Consider the following 21,176-nt stretch of genomic DNA (forward strand, 5'->3'; position numbering starts at 1 on the left):
CCATAGGACTCGAATGAACCGATTGTTCAAAACTGCTTCTGTGCTAGAAATGGCTTTCCTGGCCTCCTCATTGGTAAGGTATGGATGAGTGCTGCTTCTGGATCACCCTTAAAAGCAACCTTTGAAGAAAATAATGGCCACAACTTAAACTATGAGCTAAATTATGTGCTTCCAAATTTGTATGTTGAAATTCTAGCCCTCAATGGAGAACAGGATTAGGGAAAAATTCAGGTTACATGGTGTACAAAAATTGTGCCCTTAACACGTTTTTAGTTAAGGTGGCCTTCTGAGAAGATAAAGGGTCTCCACATATCCCTCTTTCACCCTCTCCGCCATGTAAGAAACCAGGTATCTACAAGCTAAGAAGGCAGCTGAAGCAGCTTAGTTCAAGTAGCATCAGATTCCATTGGAGTTGGGAGTTACAGGCAGTTATGACCTACCCAATGTGGATGCTGAGACCCTAACTCAAGTCCTCAGGAAAAGCAGTTCAGGTCTTAATTGCCAAACTGTCTCTTTTACAATAGAATAAATTCCTACTGTTAGTTTATTCAGCCTATGGTATTCAATATGAGTGCCTGAGAAAACTGTTCTACCTATGTATAATAAGCCATCCAGTTCTTTTTTCCTAAACGCCATAAAGAATAATGACAAAAAACATTAAGAGAAAAGGACATGAATTTAAATTAACATCTAAGTACAATCAATTTAATCCTCACTTCTACTACAAATTCATAAAACATCAAAACATCAAAGATTATATTATCACTACAATTGATTTGATGTTGGATAATATACCAAAAACTTCAGTTTGTTAGATAATATAATATATACAAGAAAGGGTCATTTGTTCACATAAAAACCTATGGACGACAACAAAAATAACAAGAACTAGCCCAGTTTTGAGGAAAAGATTACAGAAAAGAATCAAATAAATTCTCAAGAACAAATTCAACCAAATAATTCCATGATTCACACATGCACATTCAAATACATAATAAAGAGTTTACAACTCTTTGCAAAGTTGAAATTACCACTACCTCTAATCAAGGTGAACTGCTAGGATACTTTCCAAAACTCACAGCATACGTGCATGTCTGTCACTGTGAATTAAATTACCTGGATATTAACTATGGTTCCAAATTTGCTGAAGTGTTCATTGAGCTTGGTAATGTTGTTCAATTCCTGGGGGATTTTTTTCACTTCTAATTTGGTGTTTGTATACTGATTCTTCCTCAAGAAGCCTGGTTTACTTTGATTGTTGTTCCCTTGTCTGAAACAAGCATTGATGAATCTTGGTTAATTCTCCCATCCTATGGCTAACAAGAGATGCTATATTCAGCAAGGAAAGTAAAGTTTAGGCACTCTTCAAAAATTACAGAAATTTAACATAACCCTCATTACAATATAGCAGAGGAAGAGGAAAACAGAACGAAGTATTCCAAAGAGAAGCAGTTCAACTGATACTAAAGCATGTTAGAGCCACACAGGTACCAGGCTGCCTTTAAAACAAAGAGAGTAACATTATTAACCATATTTTTTCATTTTTAAGCATGTATTTTTCAACTTCTGCAAAGGTACCAATGTTTTCTTTCTGGTCACTTCTGGTATGTCAATGATGATCAATACTGGATGAGGAGTAGGTACAATTTACAAATATCTTACCATGAATATCCTGTTAGCTTTTTAATTTCTAGGATATTCTAAAGGGTCTCTTGGAACCCTAACTCTGAGAAACATACTTTGAAAAATCACTAATTAATGATTTGTTTGTTTGCTTGTTTTTCTAGACAGATTTTCTCTGTAAGAGCCCTAGCTGTCCTTGCTTTTTAGACCAGGCTGACTTTGAACTCAGAGAGCACTGGAATTAAAGGTATGCACCTAGCAAAAACTTTATTAACACAGGTAAAACAACACAAGCATCAATTACATATTTCTAATAAACAAAACCATCTTACTTTCCCAGCCAAGGTTTCTTTGTAAGTGGCCCTTCCAAACCACTAATAGCTCTCTTTCGGCTCTCTGGTTCCAGGACTACTCTGGTGATGTTGCTATTAATTGAAACAGGAACTGGTGGTTCAGTCTGGATGACAATATTAGCAGCTGTTGGAAACAAAAATTCCCATTAATGAATTCTGAGGAAACATCAAATGATTGGAATATTTAATCTAAAGCTAAAGGTCCCATGAATGGCATTCACCTACTACCATTTTCTATTTGTATTTTGTTTAAAGGCAGATCACTGGCCTCAGTTTGCCAAGGGCTGGGATTAGAGGCATGCACCACTGTGTCTAGCTTACCACTTCCTTCTTAGAAATGGCTATCAACAAAAAAAGCCACAAATGCCTCTATTCTTTACATTCAAAAAATTAAAATGCAAGCTTAAAACCTCAAAGGCAATTCTGTGTGACAGTAAACTCAAGCAGACCTTCAATGAATAGAAGAAAGTTATAGGAGAAAGTTGTCTGAAGAACAAGACATTTACTTTATATACATACCATAAATTTACTTACTTTTACAATATAAAATATAACAATTACTGTTTTCAATAAAGGATCAAACAGTACAACTGGGATTATTTTATCTGCCTCCAGTCATGGTCCAACAAAATGTTCACCACATAAAGATTTTCTTTTCTTTCTTTTTTTCTTTCCTTTTTTTTTTGGGGGGGGGGAGGTCAAGACATGGTTTCTCTGTGGAGCTCTGGTTATCCTAGAACTCAAACAATCCTCTGCCTCAGTCTCCTGAGCACTGAATGGAATTATAGTGAGACACCATGCCCAGTTATGTGTTTATACAGGATCATACTTTAATGTATTTGCAAGGAGGAAAATGAACTCACACTAAAGGTATATGCTTGTATTTTATCTTGGCTTGAATTTTGGGGAGTTGTCCCCCAAAAATCTGACTTATGTAGCCCTGGTTGGCCTGTAATTTACTATGTAAACTAGGCTAGCCCTCAAAGTGGCCCAGGCTGGCTCTGAATCTGCTATATAGATAATCTTCAATCCCTGATCCTCCTGCCTCCACAGATAAAAAATTGCCACTGGGCCTGATTATATATGGCTGGAATCTTACAGAGTAAATTGATAAAATGCTAATTTACTTGCGGGGCTTAGGCTTGAAACATTATTGGTTTGAGGTTACAGCTCTCAAAATGCAGACTATACCTTTGATCAGTTCTTTGAAGAAAGGGACCAGTCATTTCACCTTATATCTGAACTCTATCTAACACTGTGCCCAGCATACAACTAAAATGGTCTGAAGTGTTACCAAAAAAATTGAAAGTATTATTTTCTATATCTAAAACAAATATATTCTAACTATACTATTAAAATAAAATTTAGAAGTAAAGTTATTAAAAGACTTTTGAGGTGATTACATAGTATCTTTCAAAAGTATAAGTAGTCTGATTTTTTTAAGAGAGATCACAAACACAAAAGTATTAACTATAATATAAACTACTGCATAACATTTATCATCAAAAAAGCATTCTCACCTCTTGGGTTTGCATCCATATCTCCAGATGTGAGGCCAATCAGGTTGGGACGCTGTGTCTGTGCTCTGGAAAAGAACTGTCTGTACTGTGATCTACCAGAACTGGTGATACTAGGTGCTTCAGGATTATAACCATCTGGTTCATATGTATCTAAAAAACAAAACAAACAAACAAACCCCAATATTTAGAAAATCAGCGTGTTCAAACTATTCTCTTGTTACTATAAATAAAGAGCTGTTCAAGTTATGTGTTTCTTCAAAACATGTAATTACATCAGTGCATATGCACTTCTCTATGAGTTATGTCAGACACTCCTTTGGAAGTAAAAACAAACAGTGCTACTGTCATAAACATAGAGACATTCAAATTCAAACACTGATATTTACTTCTCAATCCATCCAGTCTTGTTAACCCCTGTATATTAACCACTTGCTTCCATCTTCAATAACCACACATATTTTTATCACCAATTTTTGAGTACATGAACAAGTATATTCAAAGACTGTTGCGTTTTGTGTCTCATCAATTTCTAGGTATTTCTATAATCAATAAATTAATTATTTTTTTTACGCCGAAGAAAGAATAGCTGGCTTTCTATCCAAAGCATATTTCAAATAAGAGCTAGGGAAGCTAAAATTTCATATTTATAGTTATTTTTAAAACCACCCTATTATTCACCAATGTAATTTTATCACATTCTTACACTTTATTCTAAAACAAAAAAAAAATCATTTTTAAAATTCTAACCCTATGTAACTATTTTACTAGTGTTAAAAGCAATTCTCAAAGAAATGACAGGCTCAAATGGCACATATCGTCTTCGCTCTAAATCAAATCATAGCAAGGTAGACGGAAAACACTGGTTTTCATAGTTATAATTCGTATGTTTCTTCTTTTCTGTTCTTAATGGAAAACGTGTTTAATGATTCATATAAGTTCAAACTACAAATCAGGTTTAAGTACATCTTTATTAAAGGCTGTCACACTTCTATGATCCAGAGTACAAGCTCACAAATGATCCACTTGCTGGAGAGAGCGCTCGGTGGTTAGGCGAGCATACTACTCTTGCAGAAGACCCAAGCTGTTTCTCAACACTCATGTCAATTGGTTTACAACTACTTGTAACTCCAGCTCCAAAGGATCCAGCACCTTCCTCCTCTGGATGGAATGGGCACATGTACTCACATGCATAAACCCACACACAGACATACATATACACACAATTAAAAATTAATAACCAGGTATAGGGGTACATGCCATTAATATCAGCACTTGGAGGTAGAGGCAAGTGGATCTTCGTGAGTTTGAGGTAAGTCCCAGGCTAGCTAATAAAGCAATGTAGTGAGACTCTGTCTCAAATAAAGTGAAATAATAAATCTTTAAAACAAACAATCCCCCTTAGGAACTTTCTGAATTCTAAAAGCATTTTCCTCTGCTGATCCTGTCTAAATAAGCTAAATAAGGACTCAGAAGTCTTTGGTGCAGCGTATCACTCCCAGCCCTCTTAGATTAAACCTTGTCCTGAATACTGTTACTTCCCAACTTCAGGTTCCGTGAGCACATTCTCTCCCTGCAAAAACACCAACTCTAAGCTTAGAATATTTAAATGCCACTGAAGGGCAACCACTGAAACATCTTGATATCAGCACTAACACTGCTGTCAAGGTTCCTTCTTGTCCATATTTCACCTATTTTCTTTCCTTTCACTTTTGAAAATAGCTCATGGTGTAGCACAGACAAACATCAATGGATTAAAAACTGATTTCCTGTAATAAAATAAATTATTTTGAAAATTAGTCACTAGGGTGATCTGTGCTCTCTCCTTAGAATAGCTAAGGAAAGTTAATAAATTACTATAACAATGATACTTCTATTACAAGATTTACATTCATTCTCAAGGCTTATACTCAGCCTCAAAGCTTCCTGGTGCTAACCTAATAAAACCAAACTCTATTTCAGTGCGCTATCTAAGCAGTTACTCTGCCAGAGTATTCTTTGGCTTATATTGAATCTCTTCAGTTCCTGCTCCACATCCTTCCTTATAACTTTTTGTCTTCCACATGCAGAAGACAGGGTCAATGCTCAGTGTTTTCCTCAATCTGTCACTATCTTATTTCCTGAGATAAAGTCTTTGACTGAATGTTCAGCTATAATGGCTGGTCAGTGAACCCCAGAAGTTCTCTCAACTAAGTATCTCATGACAGAATGATAGGCATGTGTCCTATGCCCAGCTTTTTAAAAAGGCACTAGGGATTCAAATTTAGTTCCACGCAATTTGGGGCAAGTATTATACTGAAGGATCTATACCCTTAATTTTTGTCTGTTTAAGTCAACTTGACAGAATTATTACTGAGAGAAACATCCTTTAATGATGTATAGCTTAAAAGGAAATTCTGTTTATTAAATTTAAATATGTTAAATGTCTGAGCAATACAGTTTGAAGATGATCGGTAAAATAACAAATTCCACAGATTCCACATTTATGCTGTCCTGGCTAGTTTTATGTCAACTTGACACAAGCTAGAGTTATCTGAAAAGAAACCTCAATTGAGAAAAATGCCTCTATAAGACGCAGCTATGAGAAATTTTCTTAATTAGTGATTGATGGGTGGCATGGAGCCTATTATGGGTGGTGCCATCCATGGGCTGATGATCCTAGGTTCTATAAGGAAGAAGGCTGAGCAAGCCATCATGAGCAAGCCAGTAAGTAGCCAGTAAGTAGCACCCTCCATCAGATCCTGCTCCAGACCCTTGTCCTGTTTGAGTTCCTGTCTTGACTTTCTTTAATGATGAACTGTGATGTGGAGGTATAAGCTGAATAAACCCTTTCCTTCCCATGATTCTTTGGTCATAGTGTTTCATCACAGCAATAGTAACCCTAACTAAGACCAAGGCCAACTCTAAAACTTAACAAAATAAACCCTACTTCAACTTTTAAGCAAATCAACAAAGTATGGTCCACAGTTTTCAATTACTGCCTAGTAGTAAGAGAAACTCCCACAGTTGAGGATACAAAAAGGTTCGAAATTCACACAATCAAATGACTTTGATCTTTGACCCCTGGGAACATAGAACCTGAATAAATGTAGGTTCTACAATAAGGTCAGGCATGGTGGCAAACATTTGAAAACCTACCACTCAGATGCCAAGTTCCAGGCTAACTTGGAGCCCTTTAGTTAGTTATGAACTGAAATCCAAAAGACTAGCAAGACAAACATCTTTTTAAAAGAGACTATCAAAACACCAACAAAACATACCACAGATCTTCAAAACACATGTCAATAGGGTGAAATAATTTTCAACAAACCTACATTCATATTGAGCAATCTGTCCGTACAACAGGGAGTAGAAGGAGAAACTATATCCACCAGCAGCAGAAAACCAGATGTTTGGCTTTATTTCAAAGAAAATTTACCCCAATTTTTCTTGCAATATACAAGTAATTAGCTAGAAAATACTCAAGTAAATACTATCTCCTATCTACCTGATTAGAAACTACCTCAAGAAAGATGTGACTGTTACCAAGGCACTGAATGTAAACATACAGGACAACAGAGATGACAGACACACACAGAGGACCTAATCATCAACAACCACTAGGGACAAACCAAAGAAACAGAGATAAACAGAAAATAACTCTACCTAAGAGCTTAATAGGAACTTTGAGTGTCAGGTCATAGGTTGGGTTGACCAGTTTAAGGTATAAAAGATCAGTGAGGAGGATGGCCATCTGAAGCAAAGCTTACCTGGGACCAGAGGGGTGGGGCTGGAGACTGAGGTATGATACCCAATGGAGGATCCCATGAGGTTTCGAGGTGGCACCAAACGAGCTGCCAACAGAGGAGGCGGTGTCCCCAACTGAAGTCGCTCAGATGCAGCAGCACCATGTTCACGAGAATACATGGGCTGTCCTATAGAGGAAAGAATAGGAGGGCAGCTGGGATTGAGAGTCAATGCTTCTCTGAGGCAATGGTGGTACTTCCTGAGGATGTGAGCCAAGAACAGAGAAATTACAACAACAGGAACAGTAGTAGAGAAGACATTATTGAGATTCTAACTCAAGAAAGGCACAGACATGCAACTAGTTAGGATGCATCAAGGTACAATGAAATTAGCATTGCATAATCTGCCCTTTAGAATCCTTTCTACTGTCTGTCTCACTGTCTGTGTCTCTTTCTTGAGAGAGGGTTTGTCCAGGCTCGCCCCAAAGTCACTGTATAGCTGAGGCTAACACTGAAGTCCTGATCCTATTGCCTCCATGGCTAGAAGTTCTGAGATTGCAAGTATGCAATACCACACCTAGCTTCTATACTTTTTTTAATCCTTAAGTGAAGTAAATGTATACTAGTTTTATCTAAAGCTGAGCAATGAACCAACTGAGTTAGAGAAAGGCACCCTAAGCTACTGTTCAATATAGAAACTATTCAATGAGCTATACAGGTATCAAGGCTGTCATGCATATATCCCTCTGATCACAAGTGAAGATGTCAACTCTGACACAAAATATACTCCTGTATCTAAAGCAGGGAAAAAAAAAAAAACAGTAAGAAATACAAATTATCATATCCATAGCCTTACAAAGAATAAGAGATGGTTCACTAGACAAAAATTTAAAAGGTGGTGGAAGTTTGTTATCACCCATAGACAGGGCAATAACCAAAGAAAAAAGATGAAGGAAAATGTAATACTGAATATAGAAAATGATTGTGGATATTAGGAGCCATGTTTTAGAACAGACTACATTTATGGGACACAAACACAGAAGCACATGCATACACACCCACTATACGCTTGGAAAAAGACAAAGTATTACAGAGTAAAACCTTCCTTTAGTTTCTATTTAGTACCATTCCCTAACAACAACATATGAAACATAAATTTATTATAAGGTTTAGTCAATATTTTATATAACAAGGCCAGACATTTACTACAACATAAGACATATTAAAGTTAAAAGATTTTAATATGTGACTAAATGCCTTACAATTTAAAAAATCCCTTTAGATTTCAAACATGAACTGATAAGACAGGACACAAAGTAATCACTTGGTTTCATAGTAGTAAGAAGAATAAGACTAAAATCTCCCATCTGAAGACAGCAAACTCACATATATTAAATAAATAAATAAATAAGAATGATTTATAATAAAAAAAAACTATGACCAAACACTTTATTATATTCTCCAATGATTTTTATGTATATGTTTTGTTTTTATGTGTTCCTACGAGTATTCATTTATGTATAAATGTGGGCATGTGTGCCACTATGTGTGTGAGGAGGAATCAGAGGACAATCTTGAGTGTCTTTGCTTTTTTACCTTGTTTAGTACAAGTTTCATACTATTCACCAGTTGGTCCTCAAGAATCCAGAGAATCTGCTTCTCTTCTAACTGTAGAAGCACTCAGATTCCTAACATGAGCTACCATGTCTGACTTTACCTGTTCTGGAAACCTCAACTGGTTTTCACAGTGGTACAGCCAGTTTGTTATCCATTTGAACCACCTCCCCACAAATCTACAATTTTCAAATGTTTTATACACACGAATCCCCTGTAGAGATGATTCAATACCAGAACTTATTACATTTATTTATCTCTGTGCGTGTACACATGCAAATGTGTGGAAGTCAGAGGACAAATTACACTGGCCTTTCTCTTTCCCCCTTATGGGTCTTGAGAATCATATTTAGGCCACCAGGTTTAGAGGCCCTCTGCAATTGTGTAAGATGGCTATCAGATGCTATCCTCTAAGGCTTTAATTTTTTTTCTATAAATTGTGTGTATATGTGTAAGTGTGTACATGCTCACACGGGCAGATGCATATGAAGACAAGAAGTTGACATCAATGTCCTCCTATATTGCTTTGCTTTCTACATTTTCCTCCTTTGTAAAAATTGAGGCAGGGCCTCATGTATGTCTGGCTGGCCTCAAATGTACTATGTAAATGAGGATGGCCTTGAATTCCTGACTCTCCTGCCTTCACTTCAGGAGTGCAGAAATGGCAGGCATGTGCTAGGATTTAAGTGGCACTGAACACTGAACCCAGGGCTTCATGAATGGTAGACAAGCATTACTACCAACAGAGCTACATCTCATATCTTATTTTGAGACAGGGTCTTTAACTGAGCCTATAAGGAGCTCCAGGAATCCAACTGTCTCCTTCCCTGAAGCATTAGAGCTACAGGCACTTGCTATTATACCTGACTTTTATTTTGGTACTGCAGATCTAAACCCAGATCCTCATGCTTGCACTGTAAGCACTTTACTGAGCCATCTTCCCTGCCCTTCCCTATAAACTTTAGAATCAAATTGTATGCTTTTAACTAAGAAAATTCACAAAGCTATCTGAATGACACAATATTAATATTCTATTTATCTAGTCCAATATTAATATTTCTATTTGCCAACAAATTAATTTTCTTTATAATTAGTGACACAGCATCTAATATAAAGTAGTAAAACACAAATACCAAGGAGAAATTAACACTTTTTATTGGTCTTAAAATAAAAATGGTAATTATTAAAAGGACTGTTTTTATTCTAAGATTGATTCTTTCTTTCTATCTATCTATCTATCTTATCTATCTATCTATCTATCTATCTATCTATCTATGTTTTTCAAGACAGGGTTTCTCTTTGTAGCCCTGGCTGTCCTGGAACTCACTCTTACTCTATAGACAAGGCTGGCCTCGAACTCAGAAATGTGCTTGCCTCTGCCCTCTGAGTGCAGATCTTAAAGAAATTAGCTACTACCACCTGGCCTAAATGTATTTTTTTTAAAAGGTTTGTTTTATTTTATGTATGTGAGTACACTGTGGCTGTCTTCAGACACACCAGAAGAGGGCATCAGATCCCATTACAGATGGCTGTGAGCCATCATGTGGTTGCTGGGAATTGAACTCAGGATCTCTAAAAGAGTAGTCAGTACTCTTAACTGCTGAGTCATCTCTCCTGTCCTTAAAATGTATTTTTAAAATTAAAAAATATACTAGGAATTTTCCTATTGTAGTCCTTTGTTCTCAAAAAGTAAGAAGCTGGTAATTATATTTGTTCCCTAATATTCCTTTAGGTCTGTTATTAATCTCTCTGAAAACAAATACTCAGAATTTCAGTTCTAAAACATTATACTCTTTCTTAAAGATAGAGAGAAAGGCCACCTGAGATTGGTTACCTTACACATCTTAGCTCCACAGCATCTACCACAATGCCTGGCACATGATAACACTGAACAAATATTTCCCGAATTAATGAATATTGAGCTAAATCATTGAGATTACTGGCAATTGCCAAATTTATAAAATCAACACCAGCTGGGTATGGTTAGCACAGACCTTTAACCTCAGCAGTCAGGAGGCAGAGGCAGGTGGGATATCTGTTAGTTTGAGGCTATTGTAGTTTACTATAGTGAATTCCAGAACAGCCAGGCATATATAGAAAAACCCTGTCTCAAAACTTAATAATAATAATAATAATAATAATAATAATAATAATAATAATAATAAAATTAATACCAAGCAAAGTGTGTCACAATATTTAATTTGGTATATAAAAAAATGGATGATAACTACAGTTTCTTTTAAAAAGCAGAAATTTTACTATGACAACACTAAATGTAACAATATAAAAATATGCCATTTGCCATAACTGCAAAAAATCCAAGTTTTCATATTTATAAGTACAAAAAACATTTTAAACTGTTGGCAGATGACTCATAGAAATGATGAGTTAACTGCACAATGGTCACTACCAAAGCTGGATAACAGGAACCTTCATTATACTGCACACACCTCAGTTTACCATATTATCTTCTTTTTTTATATATTTGATATTTCTCATAAGTAAAATAATAACAGCAACATTACAACAAACCCGCTCTATAAGATACTAATCAGAAGACCATGAGACAGGAGAAAATGTCAGATTTCTGATTTATATTCATAAAGGAAAAAAAAAAGCAGACCTATATTTATAATATGCATCATTATGTAACAAATGCTTCTATGTTACATAGGAATCTTAAAACAGGAGACAAATGTTTCTCCAAGTTCAGAAAAGAAAACATTTATGTATCCGTAAAGAAGAAAATGTTTTTTCTTAAGTCACACAGCAGGAGCACAGGACACTGTGCATGTTAGAAACAATGAAAAAGAGATTAGCAAAGGAAGACCTAAATCACTGCAAGAGTCAGAAGCCTGAGAAGAGTCTCTGAAGATTCAAAAGGAAACAGTAACTAACCACTGAAGAATTTGCATGACAAAAGTCTGAGGAATATTCACTTAACACTAAGTGCTATACCTTGGCAGAGGTGCTCAAACTGAGTCCATGAATAAGAGGAAAGGTTCTAGTGCAAATATAGTGAAGCAGAAACTTCAAAGGAAATGGGTTTTGACAAACTAGGTGTTTAAAAAGCAAAAAGCAAGGTTGGAGCTTGCCTTGTGTGCTAGGTAGAGGCTAGTGTTCAAGTACACATACATCATTGGTGGGGGGGGGGAGCAATGTGTCAGTCATATGATGATGTCCATATGAGTAACTGGTCTCTTAAACTCATCAACAAAGACAAGAAGGGTAGAAGGCATTGATTTAAGAATAGGCTTTATTTTCAGAGGTTGAAATTGGACAAGAAAATAGTAACTACATAGACTATAACTAATCCTTTCAGGTTACCAGATGGTCAAGGATATATTAGATGCTTTACATGACTATAAATTCATTTTCTCTCGTCAGAAGAATCATAATGAAGTAACATTACTCTCAGAAAAATAAACTGAGGTACACACACAAATTAAGCCACTTGGCCTAGATGAGAGTAGTGAAGAACCAGGATCTTAAACAAGTCCAACTACTTTATTTGGTTGCCTCTTTGGGACATGAAAGAGATAAGGAAATGTTTCACAGGCAAAGCAAATTTATAAGCACAAATACATAAGAAATGAACATACCATAATTTCTGTGGACAAAGAACTCATTATCTAACACTGTAAAACAACCACTCTTTTGATTGTTTTGGTTTTTTGAGACAGTAGCTTAAGTTGCCCAAGGCAGCCTCATAATTGCTATGTGGCTGATATGTCCCAAGTGCTGGGATTTACAGGAGTATGCCATCATGCCTGGCTTAATTGACCTGGGAAAAATGTTTCTGAAAAATAATTTTTTAAAAAATATGAGTGTGTGTGTGGGTGTGTGTCTACACACACACCCATACCCACACCCACACATCAATCAAGCTGGATGATGGTTACACATGCCTTTAATCCCAGTACTCAGGTACCAAAGGATCCCTGAGTTTGAGGACAGCCTGGTTTTGAGAGCAAGTTCCAGGACAGTTAGGACCACACAGAGAAACCTTGTCTCAAAAAAAAAACAAGTAAATAAAATCACTAGGCACTTGATTTTTAAAGAGGTATAAATCAAGAGAATCACTTCAAAACATGAAATGTTTAAAAATGTGTTATAACTTACTATAATTTATATTTTTTACCTTCACTTCAACTCCTTGACATATTTTAACTGACTCTTGTATAATTGTTAAAAGCCAGGCCATGTATGTATTAAGAGATCCCTTTACGCAGAAGCTCAATGCTGTGATTGCAGCAGTCCACCATGAAGTGACTCTGTGTGACTCTGTGCTGCCATTCTACAGCAACAGAGGGCTCATTGCTTCTCCCCACTCCAGCACACAAAATTGAAATACAGCCATATAACATGGCTCCTTTGTAAATTTGAATACAATTGTACAGTTATACATTCCACAAGAACAAGCATTTTTGGTGCACTTCACATACAGTGCCACATTGCATGTATCAAGACCAAAGTGACAACAACTTGCAAAGGGTCATTCTCTCCTTCTACCATGTGGGACCCAGAGATCAAACTCAGGTTTTGAGCTTTGGTGGTAACTGTCTTTACTTATCATCTTGACAACCCATCAAAACCATCTTTTGGGATGGTCTGTCTCCCTACTAATCCCTAGACTGCCCCGGACATCATGCTGAGGCCAGGCCACGGAGAAATGACATGCAGACCAACATGCAAAACTCTAGCCTTCAACCAGAATTGCATAACTGGACTGAAGCTACACTCATGCTAATGTTCTGGAATTGTACACCACACAATCCTGAACTGCCATCCTTTACAGAGTACATCCCTGGTTCTCTTCATCAGAACACAGGAAGACATCCTGTCCCCTGTCTCACAATTGCAAGTGGCACTCCACTTACTTTGTAGCCATCCTGCCCTGTGTATAAAAACTGATCTGTTTAATTAAAAAAAAAAAATAACAACAAAAAATGAAGACTTTGTGAAAGTGTCATTTACTTACTTTCTGATACTGTATAAAGGAGGTTCTGGGGTAAAGGAGGAGGTAGTCCTTGCTCCCACTGCTGCAAGATTGGGCACTGCACTTGTCCCAGGCTTGGTCACGGCTATTTATTAAGCTTGACTGTGAAATGAGGAGGTCCTACAGAATTAAAAAAAAAAAAAAGTGTCAAGTACAGGATTAATAATTCCTGGTAAGAAGTAATACTAATACTAATGTAATCAGACTTAACAATCTTGATGAAACTTCTAATTCTCCAACAGACAAAGGTCATCATGAGGAAAGGAAAGCAAGACTGAGTGCCTTTACAGGCAGACATAAAAATGGAGGAAAGGGACTTGAGGAACAGAAGATGGCATAAGCATTAAGTATAATAATGAACAATCTGCAACTGTGAATACCTTGGAAAGTATCAAAGATAGTGAGGCAGACTGTGGTGGTTTCTGCCATTAGCCCCAGCCCTTGAGTGGTAGAGACAGGGAGATCTTTCTGAGTTCAAGGCCAGTCTGATCTACACAAGAGTTCTAGGTCAGGCAGGGTTACAAAGAGAGGCTCTGTCACCCAAACAAACAAACAAACAAACAAACCAACAACGACAATAAAAGGGTGGAGGGCTGGGCTGGAGATTTAGTAGCTCAGTTGGTGGAGTGCTTGCCTAGCACCCACAAAAACTTGATGTAGATCCCATCCCCAACATAATGGCACATGTCCATATCAAGATCCCCTGTCTCTAAATAAATATGGGACTAAGGATATTTTTGCCTGCGTGTATGCACATCACATAAAATTGTACCTGGTGCTTACAGAGGTAGGAGAGGGCATCAGAGTCACTGGAACTAGTTATGAATGGTTCTGAGCCACCATGTGGATGCTGGGAACTGAACCCAGGTCCTGAGGAAGAGCAAAAATTGCTCTTGACTGCTAAGCTATCCCCTTAACACACTTCTATCAGTATTTAATATTCACATTTGCTAAGTTAGGAAGGGCTGGAGGTGTTGCTCAATGGTCAAGTGCTTGTCTAGCCTATTAGTTAGTTTTGGTTGAGATTATACATAACTAATCACCTGGGAAGAGAGCACCTTAACTGAGGAGTTGCCTTGGTCAAGACTGGTCTGTAGGCAGAAAATTTTCCTGATTGTTAATTGAGCAGAAGGCCGGAGCCCACTTTGGTAGGTGGTCCCTGGGCTATATAAGAAATGTTGCTGAGTAAGTCAGTAAGAAAGCATGCTTTTTTTTTCTCTGCTTCAGTTCCTACCTTGTCTTTCCTCAGCTATGGACTGACTGTAAGCTCTAACCCGAAACAAACCCTTTTTCTTTTCTCTCAAAATCTCCATTCCAGTCATTGTTTTATCATGGCAACAGAAAGAAAGTTTATACAGAGACCCTGTAAGATACAACCCAAAACCACCACTCCCTAAAAGCAAAGCTCAAAAAAACATGTTTTCATTAACACCTGTATATTAAACGCTTATCTATTATTACCCACCTTTTCCATTTTATTTTGTGTGTGTTTGTCAGTATATATAAGCTCATATGCTACAGAATGCATGTGGTCAGAGGACAAGCTGTGGGAGTTGGTTCTCTTCCTCATGTGGATCAAAAGGATCAAAACTCAGACCATCAGGCTGGATGGCCAGCTTCTTGATCTGCTGAGCCATGTATTCATGGCTCATCTTATGATTGGTGTTTTTATTATTATTAACTGAAGTGAGGTTAGTCATTGTGTGCATATGGTGGTCAGAAAACAAATCTATGGAATCAGTTCTCTCCTACTTGCATGTGTTTCTAAGGACTGAACCTTAGACCTCCAGGCTTACATAGTAAGCACCTGACCTGCTACCATTCTGCAAGCCCTTTTGTTACCAACTTTAATGTGATGTATACTTTACTACATGGAAGCTTAGTAGTGGGTACAAAGATAGGACTGTGCTTAATTATTAACTGCTTTGGTTTTAGTTTTTGGCACTGAGGAGAAAATCAAGTCCTCAAACATGGTCAAAAACACTATAGTACTGAGCTATACCACAGCCCCCAAAATAAATTGCTTTAAGAAAACCAGTGCTGAGGATATTGACAATTTGTTCAGAATGACCTGGGTTCAATACCCAAAACTGAGAGAAGAAAAAGAGAGAACCAGATGATGCAGGCCTGTAATCCCAGCTACACTGCAAGAGGATCTTAAGTTCAAAGCTTGCCTGGACTACATAGCTAGTTCAAAGCCAGTCTGGACAGCTTAGTGAGATCTTTATGCAAAATAAATCAAAAGGGGATGAGGGTAAACCAGAGTGAGGAGTGCTAGTCTAGGCATGAATGAAGTCTAAGTTCTATCACTAATACCAGGAACAGAGAAATACTGCTTAAGTTAAATGGCAGTCATTTTCAAAATAATAACTCGTTATTCTTTAATAATGCAATGTTAAATGTCTGTACACAGACATTTTCTTACACCTTTGCATACATGTAAATAATTCATTCTGTAAGCTTTTTTCAGTTGAATTTTAAAAATTTAGTCTTATTCTTGTCCTTGCTATACTCATAACCTTACCTCAACCGTCTGCTCAGCCTCCAGAGTGCTGGATAACAAGAGTGTGTCACCACACCCAGCTAGCAACCATTAATACTTCTTAAACAGACTTTTTAATATGTATGAGGTATGAAGGTATGTACACCCGTGCATGTGTACAGAGGTCAGAAAAGGATGCCAACTGTCCTGCCCTCTTACTTGAGCCTTATTCCCTCTAGACTCTCACTGAACCTGCATCTAGGCTGGCAGGCAACAACCCCAGCAATCCTCCTGTCTCTACCCTACCCCTCAGTGATAGGATTACAGGTACAGAGCCACGTCTAGCTTTTAATTTCAACACCTGGGATCTGAACTCAGGTCCTCATGCTTACACAGCAAGCACTCTTACCAACTAAGTCATCTTCCCAGGCCCTTAAAACGGCCATTTTTAAACATGTGTTGCTCTTGATTTGGCTAGATACAAATGATATTTAAAAAATAAAAAAACCACAAATAAAAAGTCTTTTTCAGTAAAGAAGTCCACATAGAAATACACACTGTTAAAATGGCATGGCATTTAGAATTTACTCCCACAAAAACAAATCAACCCAAAAAACTGAAGAGAGAGTAAAATCAAGTTGGCTTAATAGGATCACTGAGGCCAACTAAACAAATACTATCCAAGTTATTCATCCTTATATATATCTGAAAGATTCTATAACAAAAAATTCCAAGTGTTATTTCATATTCTTGAAGAGATTTTCTTGAAATACTAAGAAAATCCATAAAACTCACAGCATGTTTCTTCTCTATCATCTTAAAATACTAACAGCTAACAAGGTTTTATCTCCAGGTCAACACAAGTCAGACTACTACAAGCAAAGGGCAACGCTGCAGGTACTATAAAGAATGGCAAACAGTAAGAACATCTTAATTATGGGAGTATATTTTAAATTCCATTACTGTTTTCAAGCATTTTAACGGTTAGCAAAAGGGATGAGGTTCTTCTAAATACAACTCATCAACAAAACAAGATTCACCCAACACATACTTACTTGGTATGGGAAGCACAACAGAAGGTGGAGGCTGACCATGTCCTTGAGGAACAGGAAGTCTCATACTATGGCCAGGGCCTGGGCCTGGGCCGGGACCAGGGCCAGGGCCAGGACCAGGGCCTGGGCCTGGGCCTGGCATTGGAGGCATTAACATTCCGGGAGGTGGTGGAGGAGGAAGCCCAGGAGGAGGGGTGGGAAAGGAATCATACTTGGCAGAGCAACTTCATCAACAACTAGAGGATCATTTCCATGATCAAACTGACAAAGGTCACCAAGTACACAAAATCCTCTGTCTGTAAGAATTAAAATTAAAAAAACAAAAACAAAAACCTTATTACGATCTACTTAAGAGTTCAAAGAATAAAGCAAATTCCAGAAACTCAACATCCTAATTTACATTGTAGGGGTTTTTTTTTTTGCAAGAAGCGGAAATCTCCTTAGTGTTCTCCTATTAATGAGCACATAACCTTGAAGTAGAGGCAAAGCGTATTCTCTATTCTCTATGAGAATAGGATATATTGAAATTTTAAAACAGTAGGGTCAAACAGGATAGATACTAAATAGCTACTATTAGATTAACCAAGTTGCTAAATTTTTATAATAAGAATCAGGTGTGGTGCTGACTCCTGTGATCCTAGCACTCTAGAGGCTGAGGCAGGAGGATTGCAAGCTTGAGGTCAGCCTGAGTTACATGCACATTGAGGCAATTCTGGGCTGCAGTAAAACTCTCATTTAAAAAAAGAAAGTTGTTTTTTTTTTTAAATAATAAAAATTAGGTATTTTATCAAATAACCATTTACCAAAGGTTTGAAAGGAAGGAATAAAAGCCTTGAACTAGATAATTTCATTTTGGTGATCCATTTCATAATATTATTTTAAAGCAATGATTCTTGCTATATATGGTTTTAATTTAAAATACTCAGTAGATAGGGAAAATGACTTATAATGTTACACAATATAATAAAATAATTAAAGTTGACAATTGATTTAAAATATTTTCTATCGAGATATAAGATCTATGATATAAGATATCTAGATAAAAGTTCATGAACATTCCCAACTCTAAAAAATTAAGTGTTGAGGTTATAAACATGCTAGTTACCCTGATGTGATTTCAGTTACACCACATACATGTACTGAAATGTTACTATATGCTATAAGTATGTACAATATCCATCAATTTAAACAATATTTTAACATTAAATTTCCACTAGGCAAGGTATGCAAGGCTATTTGTTGTAGCACTGCTTATAAATGAAAATGCTGGAAGGAACCTAAGTGCGTATTTGGTTTAAGCATATTTTCATACTTGTAAAATACTATGTAAGAGCCTTAAAACAACTGAAAAAGTTCTTTATGCGTCAGTATGGAGTTATTTTCAGAAAACTGTAACTGAAAAAACACTACACGGCATATGAAAAAAAACACTAGTGTTCATATAAAAAAGCAAGTTCAGCTGCTGGGATACACCCAGGCAGTATCTGCAACACTTGCTTTCCTAGCTGGGAGCAGTACATACAAAAGAGAAGGCAATCTTTACCATCATAATCTCTGCAGCGCCTCTTTGGTGGTGGGTTTCGACCAAAAGAATTGGAAGAGCTATGATTGTTATAGTAATTAGACCAGCTCTCAGTTGTGTTCTCAGAATGGTGCGCAGGTGCAATCACAGTGACAGTGCTGGGAATAGACTGTGCCCCAGAGGAGTACTGCTCAGAAGAGCTTGGAGGCGGAGCAGACACGGGCACATAAGAGCTCTCCAGGTCATTTCTTTCACTCTTAAACTTTGATCTTTCCCTGTGCTCTGTTTTAGAGACAAAAAGAAACAAGAGGTGAAGAGGTCACATGTTTATGTGCTTAAACCACGTTTACCTTAGAACATTAGCCCAAGCTTCCTGAGAGAGCCACAGCTTAAATGTACCCACTAGTGATATATTCTAAGAGCAGGAACATCACCACTGCACATAATCTCAAACAACTTGTGAAAAAACAATGTTTTATAGTATCAATATCAAGCACATCCACAAAAGGGTCAGCTTTGTCTTTTACATTTTATAAACATTGGCAACCTTATTATAACAAGTCAATTACTTTCAGAGAAAACAAAACAAAAACAAAAGAATGCAAACTTTTTACTTAAGTGGTGTTGTCACTGATTAAAAGACATTTGTATCAATTCTAAAAATTATTTAAGGCTGGAGAGATGGCTCAGCAGTTAAGAGGCGGCACTTCTAGAAGACACAAGTTCAATTCCCAGCACCCATATGTCAGCTCACAACTGCCTGCAACTCCTGTTTCAGGGGACCCATCACCCTCACACAGACATGCATGCAGGCAAATGAACCATGTACATAAAATAAAAATAAATACATTATAAAAAATTATTTAAATGTAGATATATGTTATAATAACTTTTAAAAAAACTGGCTAGATTCCAAGGGTATACAAGATTAGCACTGTCTCTGTAAGAAGATCAATATCCAGCCTTTTGAGACAATTTCAGTTTTCATTTCTCCTACCTGTCAAACAAGCCTTCCAGGGCTGATGCCTACTCACCAACATTCCTGTTTGGATCTCGGTCTTTGCTGCGGCCCCTGCTTCGGCTTCTACTCCGACTCAAGCCTCGGCTCTTACTCCTGCTCTTGCTCCTGCCCCTTCTCCAGTCATACTTCTCCCGGTACAGCTCATTCCGCTCGTAGTACCGCTCATAGTCTCTCCACTTGCCATCTTCTCTTTTCTTCTCACGTGTCCTATAATACACAGATATAAAAGCCATATGTAGACTCTAGAAATGAGATCTGTGCACAAGTCCAGAAAATAAAATACTCTCTTTATGTCATCACAATTCATACTGTCTATTTTCGAATGTCTCAAGACTACCACTTATTCTTCTAACCATTATTAAAAGAGGGAAGGGTTTTCCCACCTCAAGTATACAGGGTAGGGAGAAATGAAAAAGAAGAAGTGAACCCAGAGTATGAGAGAAAGAGGAGACAAATTAGGAGAAAGTTGGAAAGGCTCACAACAAGTCTTCCTAAACAAAGACCACTCTGTGAACATACACCAAACCTTCTGGCAAATGCTAACATGATAATTTTAATACTGCACACCCCTAAACAAATGGAACATTTCATTACAATTCTCTGAGGAGACTGCTCCCACTCTTGTGCTCTAGGGGAAAGCAAATAATGATTGTTTATAAAAGACACAGAAGCTAAGACAATAGCAAGACAGAAAGAAAGAAAGAAGGCAACATTCTTACCTCAGTGCTTTAGAGGGGGCTTAAGGACACAGATCATAAATACTAATTCTGCATATTAAAAAGTAGCTTTCAGTAACTTACTACTCAAGAGACAAACACAAACCTTCGTTCACTAGATTCTGAACGACTCTTCTGGGGACTAGGATATTTCTTCTTTCTAGCATCTCGTTCTTCTTCTGCTGGCTCTTGAAATACCTATAAGATTTGTTAAAAATAAGACTAGTTCCACTCAGTTACAAACTCAGCCATCTGTGTAAGAGAGAATATAAATAAGTATATGAATACTGTGGCCTAAGCCAAGTGTGACCCCATACACTTGTAATTCCAACACCTGAGAAATAAAGGTGAGGCACCCTTAGATTACCTGAGACCCTATCTTAAAACAAAGAAATCCCAACAGTTTCTTGGGAAAAAAAAAAAAAAGGATAACACTCAAGTTAAATTGTTTATTCACAGATGTTACAAGCAGTATTAACATGCTGTTTTAAGCCATTTCCAAAGAAATCAGAACATTAGTTCAAGAAAAGGAATGTTACTGGCTGTGGTGGT

The 21,176-nt window shown here is 37.2% G+C and overlaps 1 protein-coding gene across 1 annotated transcript in view; it reads right to left on the reverse strand.

The window, feature by feature from the left end:
• Positions 1-6: 6 nt before the first annotated feature.
• LOC117702393 (RNA-binding protein 27-like) overlaps positions 7-21,176 on the reverse strand; it is a gene marked incomplete at its 3' end in the record, with an annotated part of 41,455 nt that continues 20,285 nt past the window's right edge. Inside the window, 15 exon segments of the mRNA XM_034493568.3 lie at positions 7-83; positions 86-119; positions 1,117-1,270; positions 1,956-2,100; positions 3,497-3,646; positions 7,243-7,407; positions 13,814-13,859; positions 13,861-13,905; positions 13,907-13,942; positions 13,944-13,951; positions 17,369-17,560; positions 17,563-17,661; positions 18,909-19,169; positions 19,922-20,115; positions 20,731-20,822. Coding sequence (XP_034349459.3) covers positions 7-83; positions 86-119; positions 1,117-1,270; positions 1,956-2,100; positions 3,497-3,646; positions 7,243-7,407; positions 13,814-13,859; positions 13,861-13,905; positions 13,907-13,942; positions 13,944-13,951; positions 17,369-17,560; positions 17,563-17,661; positions 18,909-19,169; positions 19,922-20,115; positions 20,731-20,822 — 1,698 coding nt within the window.

Source organism: Arvicanthis niloticus, unplaced genomic scaffold (assembly GCF_011762505.2).
Source record: "Arvicanthis niloticus isolate mArvNil1 unplaced genomic scaffold, mArvNil1.pat.X pat_scaffold_747_arrow_ctg1, whole genome shotgun sequence".
In the NCBI taxonomy this organism is placed as follows: Eukaryota; Metazoa; Chordata; class Mammalia; order Rodentia; family Muridae; genus Arvicanthis; species Arvicanthis niloticus.